This window comes from Wolffia australiana, chromosome 2 (assembly GCF_029677425.1).
Source record: "Wolffia australiana isolate 7733 chromosome 2, ASM2967742v1".
In the NCBI taxonomy this organism is placed as follows: domain Eukaryota; kingdom Viridiplantae; phylum Streptophyta; class Magnoliopsida; order Alismatales; family Araceae; genus Wolffia; species Wolffia australiana.
The window spans coordinates 15,548,524-15,570,408 of NC_135836.1; the positions used below are offsets into that span (position 1 = coordinate 15,548,524).

General features: G+C 43.1%; 3 protein-coding genes and 1 long non-coding RNA gene across 4 annotated transcripts; 2 read left to right on the forward strand and 2 right to left on the reverse strand.

The window, feature by feature from the left end:
* Positions 1–2,484: 2,484 nt before the first annotated feature.
* Positions 2,485–3,394, reverse strand: LOC144716974 (uncharacterized). The gene has a single exon (XM_078592266.1). It carries the CDS (start codon positions 3,077–3,079, stop codon positions 2,546–2,548), a length of 534 nt encoding a protein of 177 aa, XP_078448392.1. The 5' UTR covers positions 3,080–3,394; the 3' UTR covers positions 2,485–2,545.
* A 1,438-nt stretch (positions 3,395–4,832) lies between these two features.
* LOC144716975 (uncharacterized) lies at positions 4,833–6,510 on the reverse strand. The gene is made up of 2 exons (XR_013585035.1): positions 5,175–6,510; positions 4,833–5,025 (listed from the first exon to the last, which is right to left on the reverse strand). It is a non-coding gene; the product is annotated as an uncharacterized LOC144716975 (long non-coding RNA).
* A 2,471-nt stretch (positions 6,511–8,981) lies between these two features.
* On the forward strand, positions 8,982–10,149 carry LOC144716976 (uncharacterized). Its single transcript, XM_078592267.1, has one exon. It carries the CDS (start codon positions 9,034–9,036, stop codon positions 10,024–10,026), a length of 993 nt encoding a protein of 330 aa, XP_078448393.1. The 5' UTR covers positions 8,982–9,033; the 3' UTR covers positions 10,027–10,149.
* Positions 10,150–11,147: 998 nt separating this feature from the next.
* LOC144716978 (protein IQ-DOMAIN 18-like) lies at positions 11,148–13,061 on the forward strand. Its single transcript, XM_078592268.1, has 4 exons — positions 11,148–11,443; positions 11,530–11,670; positions 11,733–11,945; positions 12,026–13,061. Exons 1-4 carry the CDS (start codon positions 11,312–11,314, stop codon positions 12,635–12,637), a joined length of 1,098 nt encoding a protein of 365 aa, XP_078448394.1. The 5' UTR covers positions 11,148–11,311; the 3' UTR covers positions 12,638–13,061.
* Positions 13,062–21,885: the final 8,824 nt, after the last annotated feature.

Consider the following 21,885-nt stretch of genomic DNA (forward strand, 5'->3'; position numbering starts at 1 on the left):
ATAAATATTTATATATAATACAATAAATGTTATAATTAGCAATTTTTTATGATAATACTCAGGCATCTTATGTCAACTAATTTTCATCAAGAAGTTTGAACCCAATTTGAATCTACAAGAGTTTGGATATTTTCTAGAGCTAGGTCAGTATAATTGTTAAATCGTCTAGATTACAATGTCATAACATGGTCTACTGTTGTGTATTTTAGATATTTAACTCTTTTTGGATAACTCCAACATATAAAATTTTTTTCTTTAAATGAGGATTCTTTTTTTTGTGCCTTTGATAAAACTTTGAATTGTTATTTGTATTATGTTGTGTTAGGACTGTTTAAAAATATTTTATCCAACTGATATAAACAAATTCATAAGAAAATATGGGTAAACAAATATTCACAAAAATTTTCTCCAATAGAGATCTTAACTGATTGAGGCTTAAAAACATATATAACCGCATCTTTCAAAGAGTAATAGCATTTTTTGTTTTGACATTCCTTTGTAAAAAAAACAATGGAACAAAGTCAACACAAACATATATTTTGTCCTAATCTTGACACAACTCACCATAAGGATCTACAATATGTTAGGTCTAAATTTCTGATGAAACGAGTATTTGTTTAATGATTAGGGTCGACTGTAGGCGTTCTATCAACGTGATGTTGGGACGCACAACCTCTCATTGACAATACTTGATGTAACATAATAAAATGAAACATAGCAAAACAAATTCTTTTTGTTTTGATTGGCAAAAAGCATGGTGCTGGGTACATCGAACCCCAAGGTTGTGCCCACAGACCAATCCAACAGTACCTTGGACGCCACTCAAGGGGTTTTTATTTATTAAATGGATTGTTTATCAGCATTCATTGGCGTGGAGCAAGGATAAATATCCCACTTACACGGACCCTGTTCGCCCACGCCAAGGGAGCAGTAAATATAAAAAAAAACATGAGCGATACCTTGGAAGTACCCAGAAGAAGTTTGCTCGTGCCGGCAGTGTGTTGGACCCCCACTGCAGTGGTGGTGCATGAAGTGTGCGGAGCTCTTACCACCTTCATTAGGTATCATCATGGAGGTGCATGACGGGTACAACAATCAGGCAACAGGGCGAGAGCACACAGCGTTTATGGGCATGGGGCGCGTGGATGGTACAGCAATCGTGACCTTGAATGGAAAAGCTTTCTCTACTGAGCTCAAAGTTTACTCAAGAAACTTCTCAAATCCCTGAATTCTAGAAGGCCACAACAAGACCGAGTTGAAGGCTACGATTAGGAAGAAGCTCAAAATGTTTAGCTTGGGATCAAAAAGTGATTTGCTCTTAGTGCACAGGAAAACTATGTACGGTATTCAGAGGTTTTGTGAGAAAAATGTTTAACATGCGTCAAAGATATAAGATGTAGTACTGCTGTTGACTATATATCTTCCAGATAACTCTCCCATACAGCTATGTCCCTATTGTCTAACATTATAGTTATCTCTCCCTGATGCATCATGATGGACAGTGCATCATCTTATTTATCACTCACTCGCTTCGTGCTCTGTCCCTATCCCCCATATAGGTCAGTCATGGCACGTCGTTCGACACACGGTTCTCTCATTATATCGCTTCCATCTTCTGGCTCGCTGAAGACGCTCTTAAGACATATTAAAAGCTCTTCGCTGGAGCAAACAGCTCTCGGAAACAAGACCACTAGAAGGCACTCGATGAGATAGATCTTTTAGAAATTTCCCATCCTTCCCATAAATGCATAAGTAGTTTGGCATTTATATGTTAGGATGGAATATATAATTTAATTCCCTCGTTGGACCCTTTTCTCTCTACTTCTCTTTCTTTTCATCATTATCACCCCTGACACTTACTCTCAACTAGTTTAAAGAGATTACTAATACGTCGTTGAGATGAACCAGATCAGAAACAAAGAATATAAAATAACCAACTAACCAAGAGATCGGCATACCGAAAAATATTGCATTAATGCTAAAGAGCACGACGAGAATTTCTAAAGACGTAGCCAATCAATGAAGGCTTCCTCAGGGTTGATAATAAAAATGGTCTTCCACCGGGACTACGTTTATGCCTCGTCGACGGGCGACCTCTCCCCTCGGGGCTATCCTAGTTATCTTTGGGACTGGGAAAGTGAGAACTCCTCGGCAACAAGTTCTCATGAATCGGAGAACGAGGGAAGCACATCAGTAATTGTGGACGCTTTGAACGCTGTCGAAGTGCCGTTTCTCCCGTCCGATAAGAATCCAACGACTCCCCCGGCTCCCAAGCCTCTGGTAATTAATCACAATGGCAGGAGCAGTCGAACAGTACGGCTCTCTCCTCCGCTGATCTCATCACCAGCTGTTGTGCGCAGGCCCGTCTTTACATCATCCTGTCCTCTTCGATTGCAGCGCTCTCTTGAGTCGATCCCCTGCCATGGATGAACTCCCAAGGGGGATTCTTCGAGCGAGAAAGACGGAGAGAAGTTGAACACAACGAGATAGAAGAAGTATTGCAAAGACGATAAACAGATAAGCAAAAGAAGATAGGGTTGGGGGGCTAGGTGGCGTGGTCGGAGGGGCACTTTCTACTGCTGGAGAAGCTCCACTGGTCAGAATTGGCCGCGGAGGAGGCCGCGCCGTAGCCACACTTTGCCACCGTCCTAACGCTCTCTATCAGCGCCTCTGTTCTCGTCTCCTGCGATAATATTTCCGCTAGTTGAGCCGGGGTGATGACGAGCTTAACTTTCCATACGCCGCGGCCGCTGCTGGAAGGCTCTAGCTCTTGCTTCTTCGCGAGGCCCGGCTGGTTGAAGGAGACCTTGTAGGAGGCCACGATGGAAGCGGCGGTGCCACCAGTCCCGCCATTAATGGGTCGGAGATAGTAGGTTTCTCCTGGCAGAAGCTCTTCGTTGTGGACCAACGGGCCGGACCGCGCCCTCGGGCCAGTGAACACGCCATGGCCGGGAAAGCCGTTGGTGACGCACTCGGCGGTGACGGGCGGCCGGAGCTCCATAACGCCGCCGTTGGCCGTCACCACCTTGACCATGCTATCTTCTCCGCAGCACGAGCGTCGCAGCAGACAGTTGCCCATCTCTCTCGATCGATTCTGATTTGCAAGAGAAAAGACAGTCTACTAGTCTTCTCCTCCCGGCCTGTGAAGAGGCCCCACTGTCACGCTCGTTGTTCCCAAGAGGCGTAGTTATGATCAGCCTAGCTGCTTTGCCTTTGTTATGTGATAAAGGCCAAAGGAATTGAAGCGTGGTGCAACAGCGCTTCTCGGGCCATATGATGAGAGCATGGCCCAGTTTCCAGCTTGTCCAGTTCTCCTCTGTTGGGCTGAAGGAGATGCCCTCTTTCGATCAGGCTTCATGCTTTACAACCACTTTTCGTCTCTTGTAGTCCTTGTGCCCGACAATGGTGGAGCCGAGCCCGTAAGTCTGTGGATGTTAAATCAATGTAACATCCAGACATGTGAATCAAAGTAAAATATTCCTCTGCCCCTGGCGTCTATCTGGATCATGGGATGTCTAGAAGAATAGTCAACACTATGAATAGAGGACATGGTCCCTATATTGGAAGCATGTAAACTTTATAACTTAGTATATCTACATTCATAGATCAGTATGAATACCAAATTTTATTTATGTGTGTCTTAATCCCATCACTATCAACAGTTCATCATGCTCAGGGGAGACCCATAATTGATAGCTTAATAACATGCAAATATATGAATATAAAATAACTGCCCGTCTATTAATAAATGATTTTAACAGTGGACAAACAGAACAGGATGGAATCTCATTTTAGTTATTAATCCGATAGGGGCTGGTGACGCAACAAGCTGGACTGCCATTCATCCACGTGCACTTGCTCCATATGTGCATGTGGAGAACGTCATGGTCTAATCGAACTTCAATCACACATAGACCATCACTCTGCTTTTTACAGCCAACCAAACCTCTGTTCCATTTTAAAATTTATTATTGTATTCCAGATGGATACCATTAGTATAATCATTTTATAAATTTATATCATAAATTATTTTTTATATGCTCTATACCTCTCCCAAACTCCTTTCTCCCTCTCTCTCTCTCTCTCCCTTCTTGTCTCTCTAACTCTCACGTTGCTCTCTTTATTCTTTCATTCCTGTATCTACTACACTCTTTATTTGGGTCTCTCTCCCCCTCTTTCACTTTCTCTCTGTCCTTCACTCACCATCTGTCACTCTCTTTGGCTCTTTCTCTTAAATATAGAGGATCAGATCGGATCTGATCGCTCGACTCTTGATCGAAGATTCGAACGAAAAAATGCCGATTCGAACCGATCTGTTTGAATGTTTCGATCAAACAGAGCCTTTGTTCGAGTTCAAATAAAAATATCAAACGAACTATTTGATCCATTCATGTTTGATCGGCCATTTGTTCGAACTGTTCGATCTTGGCCAGGGGCTCGCCAGAACTGTCCCCGGCTGGTGAAGAACTGGGAAAATAAGTAGAAAGAAGAAGAAGTGGAAAAAGAGGAAGACGAAGCTAGAAGAAGAAGACGAAGCTAGAAGAAGAAGATGATGAGGAAGAAGGAGCTAGTAGAGGAAGAAGGAGCTAGAAGAGGAAGAAGAAGCTAGAAGAGGAAGAAATAAAGGAAGATGGAGCTAGAAGAAGAAGAGGAATAAGAAGCTAGAAGAGGAAGGAGCTCGAAGAGGAAGAGAAAGAGGAAGAAGGAGCTAGAAGAAGAAAGAACCAAAAGAAGTAGCTACAAGACAAAGAGGAAGAAGAAGCTAGAAGATGAAGAAGAGCTAGAAGAGGTAAAAGAAGAAAAAGCTAGAAGATGCTTTAAGACACATGAAATCCAAAAAAGTTCAAACAAGAATTATCAGAATTGTGTTTCTCTTTACAGAATTGGCCGAATGAGTCAATAAATGAGAAAAAAAATCAATATAGTATTCCACTTCCAAAAGAGGACATACCAGGCAATTCTTTTGGTTTTCTGTAAAGGAACAAAATTTGCTCCCTTGGGACGTGCTATTGGACCCAAATTTTGCTTCAACAGAACAAGTTGAAAAAGATGAAACGGTTGAAGCAGAAGAAGCATAAGAAGTTAAAGAAGAAGACAAATAAAAATACGAAGGAGAAGAATGAAAAAATGCAGAATAAAAATTGCAGAATGAACAGAAAAAGAAGCATACTAACCCAGTATTTGAATCAGATTGCAAAAGCCGGCCCTGAGTTCAGAGTCTCTCTCGTTCTCTCTATTTAGAGAGAGAGAGAGAGAGAGAGAGAGATTGAAAGAGGGAGAGAGATAAGTAGATCAACAAAGACAGAGGAAGAGAGGGAGGCTGACCAAGAGAGAGAGAGATATATACATATATAGAAAGAGGGGGAGAGAGAGAGTGAGGGAAAGAAATTGTCTGAGAGAGAGAGGGAATATGGGAGAGAAGAGGCTCAAGAGAGGAAGGGAGTATGAGAGCCTGAGAGCTAGAGACAGTGGGAGTCCGCGAGACAGGAAGTTAGAGAGAGAGAGGGAAAGAAATTGTCTGAGAGAGAGAGGGAATATGGGAGAGAAGAGGCTCAAGAGAGGAAGGGAGTATGAGAGCCTGAGAGCTAGAGACAGTGGGAGTCCGCGAGACAGGAAGTTAGAGAGAGAGAGGGAGTCCAAGAGAGAGGAAGTTTGAGAAAGAGAGAGAGGGAGTCCAGGAGAGAGGAAGTTTGAGAGAGAGAGAGCAAGAGAGATGGAGTCTAGGAAAGAGGAAGTTTGAGATAGAGGGAGTCTGAGAATGAGGAAGTTCAAGAGAGAGAGAATCTGGGAGAGAGGAAGTTTGAGAGAGAGATAGAGGGAGTCCGTGAGAGCGCAAGTGATAGAGAGAGAGGGAGTCTGAGAGGAAGTTTGAGAGAGAGTGGGAGTATGAGAGAGGGGGTCCAAGAGAGAGAGAGAGAAACATACAAAGAGACGGAGTCCAAGAGAGAGAGAGAGAGAGCTGAATGTGTTTGAAAATTAATGAATTAAAATATTTTTATAGTGGACGTGTCCTTTTGCCACGTGTAATGGAGACACTGTCTGGTGACGGGACGAGGATGGGACAACAGCTCTATAGAGGGGTGGAAAAAACCTGACAAAAATTTTCACGATCCTGGAATAAGTGATGGGACGGGAGACCCAGCTAACTCCACGTCACACTCTCATATATCACTGCTCGTCATCCGTCTCGTCAGGTTTGAGCAGTCATGTCCCATACGTGTTGTTTCCTATCCCTCACTCAGTCCATTTCACTCTCACCGTCTATCCATCTATTTCTATTCTAGTGTCCCTCTCTCTCTATCCCCTCCATTTTATCCATCTACCCGTCAATTTCTATTTTAGTCTCCTTGGTTCAATTTCTCTCTCTCTCCACCTCTCTAACTCTTTTTTCCTCTCTCACTAGCTCACCATCACTAATGTTATCTCTTCCCCTCTTAATCTCTCTTCCTCTCTAGTTGTATCTCTTTCCCTTTACCTTTCTTCCCTTCTTCCCTTCTTCCCTTCTTCTAATTCTCTACCAACCCTCACTCTCATCCCTTGTAAAACTATATCTCTCTTCCTCTCACTCTCTCCCTCTATCTACGATATCATTTTCATGTCATTCACTATCACTTCCTCCGTAATTTGAAGCCATTTTTCACACTCCCTTACTGTCCGTAATCATTTATTTTTTCAATAAAGATTGAAACATATAAGTTACTCGAGTCAAACTTTAGCGGATTCCATTAAAAGGTAAACTTGGTGGTCTTAAAGAGTAATTTAAAATTTTAAAATAAATTATTCCTTGTCGTGGAAATTTGTGCAGATATTTTATTTGATTTGTTATATTCATCCAAGGAGTGAAATTACAGGTTATCTACTAATATCAACTCTGAGCTCTTAAGCTTTGTTCAAAACCATAACATTTAACTTTGAACAATGACTTATGCTAGCCACCTGATTCCACCAAGGCCTGATCTAATTTTGATATACATTTAGGTTTTTTTTATAAACTGTTTGTGACCGGACCATGATGTTCCCTAGGCTAATGGTTAAGAAGGAACAAGAATTATATGGGAGGTTCCTCAGCTAAAACCAGTCAACGTCACCATTATCTAGTCTCAGTCGAAGGATGAGGTAGTGGTGCTTGGCTGTCTGATACATGTCTAATATTAGGATAAAACTGGGGAGGTTTTAGATTAGGGATATCAGATACTAGACGGATCTTGAATATTCATCTGACCCCCAGTGTTGTGACAGATATTGTAGGCCTCTGAATGTGTTGGATGACCATTCCAACATATTGAATCAGCATCCTACATCGAGATACAAATTCCGTATTGTGGTTTGCACAATGAGCATGCATTTTCCCAAGCAGAAAATAATAAAAAAAATTACAACTTTACAAACAGTTTTGAACAAAATAATAACGTGGAAACATCTATGTATACCTACTTGACTTATAAATGTTTAGGAGACATATATTGTGCCCGACGGTCCATGCTTTGGGCTGATTTTGGACTAGGTAAGACTAAGCATGAAGTATTACTTGAACATCAATGAAAACCTTAAAGAAATATATTAAATGCTCAAACATATGATAAATTTAGCTTTCTATAGCGTAATTGCAACTTATAAATTATTTAGATGCCACTAACATCATGTAACCCTTGAAACAAATACCAGACAGCCCAGCATTTGTCGTGATATTGTTGGGCGATAGGAAATGTCCGTCCTATATCTGTCCGATACTAAGTATCAGACAACCAATATCCGGTATCCAGAAAAATTCGGGACGATTTCTGATAGTGGATATCGGATATTGAATGGATACTTACATTCATGTGTACGACAGATATCGCGACGGATATCTAACCGTTAAGGACGAGGCTGATCGTGGTTACCGGAATTCTATATCTGGATCTCGGCTATCGGAATCTAATATCCGGATATCGAAACCAATATCCGGATTTTTATATCCGGTATCAAGAGAAAAAAGTCAATATTGAACATGATTTTAGATGCTTTACGTTAACAATGCCCAAATGTTTCTAGAATATTATTACCTAGTTTTTGCCACCATTGTGGAACCCTGAACAGACTGCCGGTGATAAGCCGGAGGAAGGTGAGGATGACGTCAAGTCATCATGCCCCTTATGCCCTGGGTGACACACATGCTACAATGGCCGAGACAAATGGTCACGATCCCACGAGGGTGAGCTAACCCCAAAAAACCCGTCCTCGACTCGGATTGCAGGCTGCAACTTGCCTGCATGAAGTCGGAGGCGCTAGTAATCGCCAGTCAGCCATACGACGGTTAATTCGTTCCCGGGCCTTGTACACAACGCCCGTCACACTATGGGAGCTGGCCATTCCCGAAGCAGTGTTGTAGCTAACGAGTTAAGTATCCCGCCTGGGGAGTACATTCTCAAGAATGAAACTCAAAGGAATTAACGGAGTCCAAATCCTATTATCCCATTTGGAAGAGAACGGAATTTTCGAGGGGTATATACTAAAGGAGGTAATAAAATACTTAAAATGCTCTCTGCTTACCTGTTGGCAGACATAATTCCTCTCCAAACCATTGCAGGATAACAACTACAACGAATAAAATGTTTTTTTCAACCTTTCTATGTTGGATATCAAAATTTGATATCTAATGTTATCATTCTTTCCGAGAGACGAGGTGGATAATGACATCAAAACCGATAACAATATCCGATATCGGTAAAAACGGATATCAGAAATGTGATTTAGAGCTGTCTCGATATGTGATTTTCAACGAATAAAAGTTTCACATCTGTCTCGATATCATAATCCGATGATATCAGGACTGGCAAACACTATTGCGGGAGCACTGACTGGATGGTAGAGCTGAGCCATGGGCCACACAAAATTGCTGTAGGTCAAGATTTGAAAGGGAAGGAGCCCGCCAAGCGCGAAAAAAAAGGGTGAAACAGACCAATGGAGCATATTCATTTCAGATCAGAAGGGCGGGCTTTGTGGGTGTTTTCAAACTGAGATCCTCACCGACGTCGGCATCGGGAGAGACCCATGGGCTGCACCTCGTCAAGATTCCTCGATGATGAGGAAGGAAGCGTCATCGGTGGTGCCGCCATCGGGCACCACATCGTCTCCCTTACCTCCTCAACCTACGGCTCGCTCAACACCCTCGACCACAGCTCAAACCCATCTGATCAAATGACAAGCTCCGTCTTTTCCCCAGCCCGCTCCTCTCTCTCACCTCCTCCTCCTCCTCCGCCGCCACCACCACCGCCGCCCGTAGATTTCTCCCGCTTTCCCCGTCGCTCAACCAACACAGCCAGTGACCACCTTTCCAAATCCCCTCCGCCGAGGACTTCTCTCCTCTTCGTCAGAAACCCAGTTCCTCAGAGCCAGACACAGTCTCCCACTCGCAAGCCCCTTATCTCCTCTTCTACGGGAAAGGAGAACCGCTACACAAGCGAGAACTCAGAGACGAGACATGGAGTCTCCGTGAAGCTGTTCAGAGACTACGGCATCTCGCCAAAGCCGAGCTGCGAGTACTCGCTGGAGATGTTCCCCGAGAGCTGCCCGCCAGGCGGCGAAATCGCTGCCGTCCTCTACACCACGAGCCTCCGAAGCATAAGGAAGACGTACGAGGACTGTAACAAGGTGAGGTCGGCGTTGCAAGGGCTCGGCGTCTGGTTTAAGGAGAGGGATGTGTCGATGGACATGGGGTTTCGAGAGGAGCTGAGAGAGCTGGTCAATGGCGTCAAAGACTGCAGCTTGCCGAGGTTATTTGTGAGAGGAAGGTGTGTAGGCGGAGTCGACGAGGTGTTGAAAATTCACGAGGAAGGTGGTCTGGAGAAGCTGCTTCATGGGCTGCCAAAGGCGCCGCCGGGGCAGCTTTGTCATGTGTGCTGTGGGGACAAGTTTCTTCCTTGTTTCCGCTGCAATGGCGGCAAGAAGCTGGTCGTGGTGGCGGCGGGCGGCGGCGACGGCGGCGTAGTTCGATGCCCGGAGTGCAACGAGAACGGCCTTGTTCTCTGTCCCATTTGCCGCTAGCCGTACATCTCTTCTATGCTCAGTCGACTCTGCATCATCCCGTCTCTATGAATAAGAGTTAAGATCAACTTCCATTGTATTTTTTCTGAAGTATGAATCAGTGAAGTGGTTGGAAATAGTAAACAGAGCATATAATTAAAGAGCAAATAAATGAAAGAGTCAGGAAAATATATCCGAGTACACTGCAATCTTGTTCTTTAGGGGTTAGCAAGTCAACGAGTAGGCCCTCAGGTCTTGAGAGTGATGGGACTCTCAAAGATAAAAATATCCTCTTGAGGAGAAAGTTTATCCTCTTCAGTCTATCCTAAATTATCCTTATTTTCAGGACAGCCTTGGCCTACGAAGTATCGACTAAATTAATACACTTTAAATGGGACTCTGTGATAACTAAAAATCTATAATAATAAATAAAAATATCTTTTATGGTATACTACAACTTAACTCTCTCGATAGAAAAGACTTGGTGGGACAACGGGAGTGGTGAGTTAGGCTTATATTTGTGTGGCTGCGACTGTTACCCGTTTTTGGCAGCAACTGTGCTCGATGACCTAGTTTCGATAGAAACCTAACATATTAATATTAGGGTTAGGAGCACTCAAAGTCAAGCGTTTCAAGTCACAGACGTGTCCGTGTCCGCAAGACTGTGATAGGCTGATTGTTTCTCTCTCTAACATGTCCGTTCTTCGAAAGGCGGACCCGGATTCCTTACCCCTTGGCTCGTGAATGGAACAGCCGCCCGATTCAGTACAAATGGGGGAAAGATCTCCATCAGCCCCATCTGCGCCAACACGTGGTTGCCTCCCCCGGACCAGCCACGCTGCCATTTCAGCTTCCCATCTCGAAAACCCATTACCATCGCTATCTTATCTCTCTCTCTCTCTGTATCTATCTATCTAGCTATCTATCTATCTATCTGTCTACCTTTTTATCTTACTATCTATCTATGAGTCATTCTAACTATCTATCTATCTATTTATCTCATCCTTCGAACACCGGCCCTACCCGCCGAGTCACCGCGCTGTGAAGGGTTGCCGATATCCTGTTTCAGCTTCCCATCTTGATAACCCATTCCCATCTCATCTATCTATCTCTCTCAAATTCTCTATCTATCTATCTATCTATCTAACTATCTTTCTATTACCTATCTATCTATCTATCTATCTATCTACATATCTATCTCTCATCCTTCGAAGCATGGTCTTACCCGCCCACTTACGGCGTTAGGCAGGGTTGCCTTAAACCCGTGAGAGCACCTTCTCCACAGTAACGAGTGGAAAGTTTTCCCATGGGGAAGAAAGGCGCGAGCTCATGGTTTGCGGCGGTGAAGAGGGTATTTGGCTACCCCTCTAAGGAGCCCGAGAAGAAGCCTCGGGAAACCACAGCCCCGAAACCAGAGGAACTCGAGCTAGAGAGAAGGGTCGGTTTCTTCATCTTCTCACCTCCTCCGCCTCGTCTTGTCGCCGGTTTCTTTGCTTATCTCACTTCGATTCTACCTTGTTGCAGAAGAGAGAGTGGACGACGCCGCCGCCGGCTAGGAGACCCGTCGGTAGCATTTCTGCGCAGAGGTTTCCTCGCCCCCAATCGACGCGCGTGAGAGAGTACTTCGCCGCGGTGTGTATTCAGGCGGCTTTTCGCGGTTATCTGGTATGCGTTCTCCCCGTTATCTCTCGCTGTGCTTTCATTGCTTACGGGGTGTTTTATGTTAGGCGAGGAGAGCTCTGCGGGCTCTCAGGGGCTTGGTGAAGCTCCAGGCGTTAGTCCGGGGCCACAACGTGCGTAAGCAAGCTAATGCGACTCTCTGGTCTATGCAAGCGTTAGCCCGGGCTCAAGCCCGGGTCAGAGACCAGCGCCTCCGCCTCTCCCGTGGGGTAGCCCACGACCAGATATCCTTCAGCTGCGATGCCAGGCTCTGGGATTCGGTATGGTGAAATTATTCATTTCCTTCCTATGTTTAATGGACCCGTAAAGCTAGGTTCTTGTTCCTTATTTCATAATGCAGTCGAGGGTTGCCAATGGCGGGTATGCGGATGATATAGACCCTGCAAGAACTGATTTTGGGCAGAGGGGCGCGGAAAGACGGCGACTTTCAGCCCTGCCCGGTCCCAATAGTCGAGCTCATGTACAGCCCCCGGCCATGGTCTCGCCGCCGCTGCGGCGGTCGAGCTCTCAGAGCCAACTTCAGCACCCGCCCTCTCACACGCCGTCGCCGGCCAAGGCTCGGCAGGTTCAGGTCCGTTCCGCGAGCCCTCGCGGCCGTAGTCAACAACATCAGGGGACGGCGCTGCCGCACTACATGGCGGCGACCGAGTCGGCTAAAGCGAGGGTCCGGTCCCAGAGCGCGCCGCGTCAGAGGCCCGCCACGCCGGACCGCGACCGCGCCACGGCCTCCGCGAGGAAGCGGCTCTCCTTCCCCGGCCCGGACCCGCGTGCCGGCGGCCGCGCCTCGTACTCGCAGAGCCTCAAGAGCCCGAGCCTGAAGCGCCGGTCGACGATTTCTTCTTGCTCGGGAAGCCAGCCCGGCGAAGTATCGCCGTCGTCGACCACCGACCTCCGTTGGATGTCGCAGAGATCGAGAGATCATCTCTTCTTCGCTTATGACCCCCGGATCTGATCATGTCTGTACGTCTACGCCAGCCCTGGTCTGCCCACTTCCTCGTAGCAGCTTTTAGTCAAGTCATCTGATCATGGTCAGGTCTTGTCCGCGTCCCAAGAGAGAGATAGAGAGCTCTACCCGTTCGGCTGTATCCATAACAGAGACGTTGACTAGGAGGGGCTGCTCGTACTGTTCATCTTTGGTTGCTGCGAAATCGGCGCCGGTAGCGGTTTCGAATAAAGCCGCAACCCGACAGCAGATAGATACGGAGCAGCTTCAGCGGCGGAGCTTCCGCCGGAGATGCCTGACATGGAGAACGCGCAATTTAGAAGTCGGTCTTTATGAGTTGTCTTCTAAACGACTGAGTTATGTGATAATGTCTACGATAAACTACGGATCTTAATTGTAATGGGGTTTTCTCTCTCTTATCTTCTTCTTGAAAGGGTGTCTGGTTACTGAAATGCCCAAATAATGAGGACAGTTCTTGGGATGCCCGTGTGTTATGGATATGAATATGTCTAGGATAAACTACCGATCTTCATTGTAGCGGGCGTTTCTCTATCTTATCTTCTTCTTGAATGGGTGTCTGATTACTGAAATGCTCAAAGAATGATGATGGTTCTTGGGATGCCCATAGATTATGGATATGAATATGTCTACGATAAACTACCGATCTTTATTGTAGCGAAGGTTTCTCTTTCTTATCTTCTTCTTAAAAGGGTGTCTGGTAATTGAAATGCTAAAAGAATGAGGATGGTTCTTGGGATGTCCGTGTGTTGTTTTCTGGCTGGCTCGGCTTTCGACGTGCTCACGTCTTGTCTTGGAAGCTCCTTCTCTCGGATATGGTCGTCATCACACATTCCTGGTAGGCATCACGTCAGGGCGACGCGTGTATTCGGACGGATAATGAATCTTCTTGTTTTGTTCTCTTGTTTCTTGGCTTCCTTTTAAATAAACATATTCCCTCTTTCCGACTACAAGATTCTTCATGTCCCCCCAATTGGCAATTAGGGTTGAGGGGTGAGCCGTCCAAGGAGATCCCTCGTGGAGCTCCATCCGATCATCTTGCCGATTCTTTCAGATACTAAGCCAGATAATTGTTTCTTTTATCTTTCATTCAACCTTTTAGCCCTTTGTGTAAGAGCGTAGAACTTTGGATACCAAGAACAATAACGAGGAGTAGAGAAGAAGAAGAGAAGAGAGATAAGAAGTAGAGGTTAAAGATTGTATTGTCAGCAAATTAATCGTTCCAATTGGTTCTGTATTTATAACCATAAATTAATAGTTAATTATAGTCTGTATTTATAACTATAAACTTTTGACGAACTGAATCTTAATGTTTTTGCTTGTAACTTTGATTGAGCACGGGATCCGGCTCAGTCAAGGACGACACGGAAATCCACATCGTCACCAGTGACACCCGTCGGCTCGAGCCCCGCCAGAACAGCACGCCAAGGCGAGGGCAAAGGTATCTAGATAGTTTTGATTTTCTCGGGCCATTATCCTCGCAAAAGCCCTTTTTGTTTCGTCTTTTCCCCTTCGAACCCTCTTCCCTTTTTGTTTTGTTTTAAAACATCTGTATTAGTGGTCTTAAGAGGGGGCCCCTTTCCTAATGGGCCCCCCTCTTTTGGTCCCTCCTTAGGGCCCATCACCCTCCCTACATAAGGGAACTAGAGGGCACCCTAAAGAGTAGATTTTGTGAATTTTTGGAAAAAAGGTAGGCCGACGACCTCTTGAGGGACAAAAGAGAGTGAGAGAGAGGGGAACGGAACGGGAACGGGGCCGATAGCCGTCGCCCGCTCCAGTTCCGCTGGATTCCCGTTCCGTCGGAACTCTGCCGCCGGAAACCAAGCCCGCGCCTGCGCCGTCAGCCTCGCGCCACCCGGCCGCTCGAGATCCGCCAGCCGACACTCCCGACGCCGTCGGACGTTCGCCCGCGGGAGAGAAGATGAAACATTCCCCTCCGCCGCGGGGAGTTGCCGCGCTGGTCGCCCGACGCCGGACTCCCGACGCCGTTCGCCTGCGACCACTCGGTCGCCGCCTGCTCCCGACGCCGGCTGTGGTGGTCGCTCGACGTCGGACCCGACGTAGTTTGCCTACGACCGCTCGGTCGCTGCCCGCTCCCGATGCCGACTCCAACACCAGCCTAATGGTCGCCCGACGCCGGACCCCGACGCAGTTTGCCAGCGACCGCTTGGCTGTAGCCGCTCAGACGCCGATTCCGACGCCGGCCGTGCTGGTTGCCCAATGCCGAACACCCGTCGCCGTTCCCGGCAACTGCACGGACATCGCCCGCTCACGCCGCCGACGCCGCCGCTGCTCCGGGCGCCCATCTCCGGGACGCCCGCGATCGAGCTCGCGCCGTGCCCGTTTACCATCCTCGCGCCAGGGACCGAGCCAGCACCGATGCGCCGGTCTACGTGCTGCGCCTGTTGACCGAGTCGCCCAGCACCGTCCTCGCCCGTTGACCAAGCCTTTCCGCGGCGTCTTCGCACTGCGCAGTGCGCCCATTGACTGAGCTGCTCAGCGCCGTCTTCACGCCACACCGTTGATCGAGCCGCCCCGCGCTGTCCTCGCGCTGTGCCAGTTGACCGAGCCAAGCCCGAGCCTGAGACGAAGCTTCGCTGAGAGCCGCACCGCCACGCCCATTAGCCAATTATCTTTCATGCTTATCGGGGTATATAATCAAAATGCATCAACATATATCAAAATAAACACTGGATCATTTTGTAGTTTGAAGAACAATGAAGAGTCTTTCTTAGATCCTGTAAATCCAGCGTCACATAAAAATGTTGTGAGCTTGGTAAACCAATCTCTCGAAGATTGTTTTAAACCATAGAGAGACTTATGCAAAAAGACATACATGGTCTGGTCGTAGACTATCTTTAAATCCGATGGGTTGTTCCATGTAAACTATTTCTTTAAAACCCCATGTAAAAAGGCATTAGAAACATCAAATTGATGTATATGCCACTTATTATTAATTGCTAATGATAAAAGTATCCTAATAGTAGTGTGTTTTATGACTGGATTAAAAGTCTCAGTAAAATCAAAGCCTTCTTTCTGGTTGAAACCTTTTGCAACCAGCCAAGCCTTGTATTTGTCAAATTTCCCATTGGGTTAGAATTTCTGGGCGCTAATGTCCAAGTGTTATTGGATATCAGTGCCTGATATTCTTTATTCATAGCATTCATCCACTCTAGATCTTTGGATGCAACAGAAAAGGACGTGGGTTCAATAAGATTGTTTAAAATTGAAGTAAGGCACTATGGTAATGGATGTTAAATAGAACAAGTGTTAGGTCTAGTCTGGTTGAGATCAGTGTGTTGATGTAGCTTATAAAGAGGTCTGATCTTTATAAGTTCATTCGGCTCAGGAGTGTAATCAAGTGTGGGAAGTATCTCTGGATACTCGCTCCGCATAGATTCTGATTTGCTTAGTACAATCGATGGAGTTTTTAATAATGGGTCTTCAGAGGCTACAGACTTTTGAGAGTTTGTTGTAGAGAAATAAGGAATATCAGTATTGGCATTATTGGATAAAGATTCATCCATTACTTTATCCTACTCAACAGGCTTAAGGAAAACATTTTTAAAAGTGAATTGACATTGATCTCAATTAGATTTCAATGTGTCAGGACTAGACCCCAATAAACCAGGATTCTTGTTAACTGAAATAGACGCAAAAAGAAAATTATTTGCATAAAAAATGACATGCCGAGAGATAAAAAAATTTATTGTATTTGGAGAGAAACAACTGTAACCTGCGTGCAGAGAGCTGTACCCAATGAAGATGCATCTCTCGGACCTGTAAGCAAGCTTATTAGAAGCATAAGGTCCTAAGTATGGGTAGCATAAACATCCAAACGTTCTTTGTATTGAATAGTCTGGCACTGTTTTGAATAAAACTTCATAAGGCGATTTGTTTCTTAAGACAGGAGTTATTAAACGATTGATCAAAAACACTGCCGTAGATACAACTTCATCCCAGAATAGTTGTGGCATATGGGCTGTTTTTAGGAGAGAAAGCGCAGTTTCTATTAGATGTTTGCGCTTTCTCTCAGCAGTACCGTTTTGTTCTGGTGTATAAGGACAAGATACTCTATGGAAAATTCCCTTACTTTTCAGATATGGATGAAGATCTTTATATTCACCACCCCAGTCAGACTGGAAGTACACGATTTTGGTCTTAAGTTGGTTTTCAACTCGTGTCTGAAAATTTTCAAATACTTAAAGAAGATCTTTTTTTTTCTTGAGAGGATACAACCAGGTATACATGCTAAAATGGTCAATGAATACTAATTAATATAAGCATCCTGAATGCAAAGTAAGGGGAGCTGGTCCCCATAAGTCAGAGTGAACAACTTCTAAGCATTTTGTGGATCTAAGATATGTTGGAGAAAATGAAAGTTTGTGTGATTTTGGCATATTACAAACTTCACACACAAATTGATTATTTGAAAATGAAAGGGGTAAACCGAAATTCCTTATAGTTGTCTTCATCACACGTAGTTGGGGATGTTTGAGCCTGGAGTGCCATACTTCAGTTGATGCCTTCTCCCCAACTAGAGATGTCTTATTCCATTCCTTAGGACCAAGATAGTATATACCATCTTTAATTGTTCCTCTGAGTAGGATCTTGTGTGTGGCTTTGTCCTTCACCAAACAACAAGATTTGTGAAATTCGACATACACATCGTTATCTATAGTTAGTTTTCTTACAGATAATAAGTTTTTTTGTAGTATCAGGTACATGCAAAATATCTGGTAATTTAATGTACGATTTTCAGTAGAAATTTCTGAAAAATCAATAGATAAGACTTTCAAACCTGTACCATTACCAACTTGTAGAGAGTTGTTTCTCTGATATTCTTGAGCCCTATTGATGACTTCAGGATTTTATGTTACATGATGAGTGGCACCACTGTCGTGGTACCATGCTTGATTTTCATATGTACCAAAGTCAGTAGTTTTAGCTATTTGGCCTCTCGATGAAATGTCGAAGAAGAAGGTCTCCAGCTCGAGTTATTTCTTTCAAATTCAGGACATTCTCTGGCTCTCTGTCCATATTGCGAACAGATTTGACACCGGGGTTGAAATATTTGATTTCTTCCTCTCCCTCTTCAACAATATTGAGTGAATCCTGTATTGCCATTAAATTCTTTTCTTGTATTGTAATGTTGACCCTTCTAACTTTGAACATTATTGGCCATTTGTGGGAACGATTCATTTTCTTCTTCAAATCTGAGGTATGCCTCGTGTGCCTTCAAATTGGTAATGATCTCATCAAATTCGAGATGCCCAATATTGGCATTTATGCTTACTACAAACTGTGAGTAGGCCGAGGCTAATCCCCGTAAAAAGGTATCAATCTTGGCCTGCTCTTAGGGTGGTGTCTGGATGCATCCAAAGCTTCAACAATTGATCTAAAGTATCTAACATATTCTTCAGTACCCCTTGTACCTTTTCTCACGTTGTGAAACTTCTGTTGTAGATCCATTACATATTCTTCATTTCAACCTGCAAACACTGACTCCAATTTCTCCCATGCCTCTTTTACTGATCTGGATCTGCTAATATGCGGTGCAACTGATTCCAAAATAGTCTGGTGGATGAATCCTAGTACCTGCTGATTGGTCCTCTGCCACTTCATGAATGCTGGGTTCTCAATAATATTTCCTTGATCATCTACAATGGAGACAAGTGGAGAAAAACCTTCGATAAAACACATGAGATCATACCCATTCAATATTGCAACTATCAGATATCAAGGTGGATATCTCCATCCCAAGAGACATTGTAAACAATAATAGATATTGGATCTTTGATATTGGATAACAAATCTGATATTTAGTATCAGGATATAGCAGACAACTGATGAAACATGTCCCATATGGATAAGTTTTTGAAAACACAAGTATATGGAATAAGTCCTTAATCAAATTATTTGTCAATTATAAATAGATAGAGAGGTAGAATTTCCAAGAGACTACATGCTTGACAAGTCGTAACATGATTGTGTATTACATTTTTTATCTCTCTTCCAAGTTCGGAAATTATCATTGCTGAGCTTGGTCAGCACGATTCATCCTGTGGGAATGATTATTGGGACTTGTACAATTTTTGCTGCAGCGAGCTCATTTGATGGAGAATTTTTTGCTGCAATGAAGCTTTCACCCATCATCTTGATGCCTCCTGTAGAAACGCTCTGATACCATGTAAGAGCGTAGAACTTTGGATACCAAGAACAAGAACGAGGAATAGAGAAGAAGAAGAGAAGAGAGATAAGAAGTAGAGGTTGAAGATTGTATCATCAGCAAATTAATCGCTACAATTGGTTCTGTATTTATAACAATAAACTAATAGTTAATTATAGTAAGTTTCTTAAACAAATCGTAGCCGTTATAACTAAATAGAAGGGCTATATGATGTTAAATCCTAGCCGCTAGATGTACCTATCTATCTTTAATCCTTGCTGTTATAACTAAATATAACCGCTATATCACATTAAACCCTAGCCGCTAGATGTACCTAACTATCTTTAATCCTATCCGCTAGATGAGCCCTGTCTATATTTACTCGGAACTACTAGATATTCCTATATTAAATTCTATCAACTAATATCCCATATCGGGTATATATAAATTCCGTTTTCTTACTATCTCTTATTTAAATGTGCCATGTGGCTGACTTGGCGCCGAATGCTGACATGACGTCGAATGATGACTTGGCACCAAATGCTGACATGTGCTGGGTTTTTAACTCCTCTATCACTTTGAATAAAAAAATATGTTGTACATATATTTCATTGCTTTATAGCGAAAATCTCACTTAAAATTTACTTATATTAACGATTATTAATTTTGATATTTATATTAACATTAAATATAATTAGTTGTGCTTCTTAAAAGAATTGGCCTCAGACTTCAATTAAAAAGTAACACACCATGAAACTTAAAGAAATAATCTTTCCAGTGAAGTAAGAATGTACACTTATGAAGTATTGCAATACCAGTTTCCTGTAACGATAACAGTATTGTAATTCCACATTCTTGGTTCAAAAACCAACGATGTTATCCTTATTTGATGTCAATTTCAATTCAAATAACAATAACACATATAATTATAAGATGATGAAAAAATACATTGATAGCAATGAGTAATAAATAAGAAAACATAGGAGTGAAAATTAATATTCTGTATCTTTCACTAAAAGGGAATCTAATTTGAGCCCAAGTCTGTAATAAAAATACCTCTCTGAGCAGTGAATCAACAATGGTCATCATTATGATGGAAAATTCAGGCTGACAAAGTTGTGAATCAGCAGCCTGTTAAAAGTCAGATCAATGAGAGATAGATTGGTAATCCAAGCTGCTCCTCTAGAGGAGTGTACTATGTACCTTTTTTTTCTTCTAATGTTGTGTGGTATGTCAATATATAGATTAATTTATTTTTTATTATGTCTATTTTTTAAGTTCGAATCTTTATATCTCTTGAGCTGAAATGACATTCACGTAGTGGACGATAGAAGAATGCAATCATAGATTTTAATATGAAAAATATAACAATGAACAAGCATCTTGTGCAGAGTTAAATCTGCTATGGCATCCTTCATCAAATCTATCGAGCTGAATGTGTCTAGCGTCAAGATGCATCTGTCCCGTCTTTGACACCATCAAATAAAGTCATTATAAACATGCTTCTATGCTTGATATCTGTGGCCTATGTTTAGGTTTGTACATGCATTATTCACCATTGTAGACTAAAGCAATAAAAATGTGATGTCTTTTCCTAAGTTGTATTTTGTATTGACTTTTATTCCTGTATTTACTGATTTTCTCATATCTTCTTTGAGTTTTAATAGAAATTTACACATTGGGTAAATTAAATTCTGATTTATGGATACGACTGGGAGAAGAAAAGAAGCACAAGCAAAGTCCTTGACTAGATCAGGAAACCAAAGCCATTGCATGGATCGGAAAAAGAGAACCAGTACATAATCACTCATTCATTAAGTCCGTTTCAACATTTTTTGAGAGCCACATGAAATAAATAAAACAATTTTAGAACAAAACCACAATTCTAATTTTAAAGATCCGTTTTTAAATCTAGGGTGTAAGGGACATGGATCCAAACTGAGGCATTTAATCTTGGCGCTCGAAACCCTTAAATTTAAATTGAGAGGCTAGGAGAGTTAGGGCATTTCTATTTAAAGATTTCTCCCTCATTTTTGCATCCCACCTTAGATTTATTCTCACAACTTTTAGTTGAAAGCCTACTCCATTGTATTTCTTTTATCCATTATATTTCTACATGAGTTTGGGAGAGAGTTCAAGTTTGATGCGGATTCTTGGAGAAAAAGTGCCACTCAGATCTTGGGTGAAGTGACCACAAGGTATGCGTGATTTCAAGTTTTTTTATTTTACCTGTTTTGTGTATTTATCTTGTGGGTAAAATTCTAGTGGGTAACTTAGCTCAGAACCTTTCCAATGCTTCCAACCACCCAAAAACTTTGTCCTATAGAGATTTTCATAATATTTTTCATGCACATGAGCCTAAAAATTTATAAGTCCAAATTCCCTAAGAATACTTAAAAACATTTCAATATTGTATCATATGTTAGAATGAAATAAAAAATAAGTTTTTCATTAAAATTTTATTCTATGCATATTCACTTAATTTGAATTTATTTATAGGAAAACATTCCAAAAAATCATAAATCAGTTATTAAATATTTTGAACCAAAGCACTCAGAACCTTGCTTTGATATCACTGTTGAGTTCTATGCCTTGATTCATCCATGGAAAACATGATTCCATTGATCCATAAGCATGTTGATAGATTCGTAACAATCTTTAAAACATACATCAAATGTACCTTGTGGGGAACTTGTTCCGCCCTTGATTTTGCCACTCTGAGATTGTTCTGAATCCGTTCACGTGTCAAGCCTCTAGAAAAATCCACGCAATCACTTGGCACTAGGATCTCCACCTCGTCTTCTTCTCCACTTCTTGAAAATCTTGAAGATCTTCTTACCATGAAGACACTCTCCGTGGTTGAGTGGAGAGGAGAGTGGAGAAAGGGGGGCTCTAGAATCGGGTTGGCTTAGGTGCTTAAGATGAGTGGCCCTTCCCTATTTATATTTTACTTAAGTAAAATATATCCACCAATGCCCGTATGCCCTTGTACGTGTGACTTTTTAGGCCCATGTATCATTATTGTTAATAAATTTAGTGGCCAAATAACAATTAATGGCCAACCCTATTA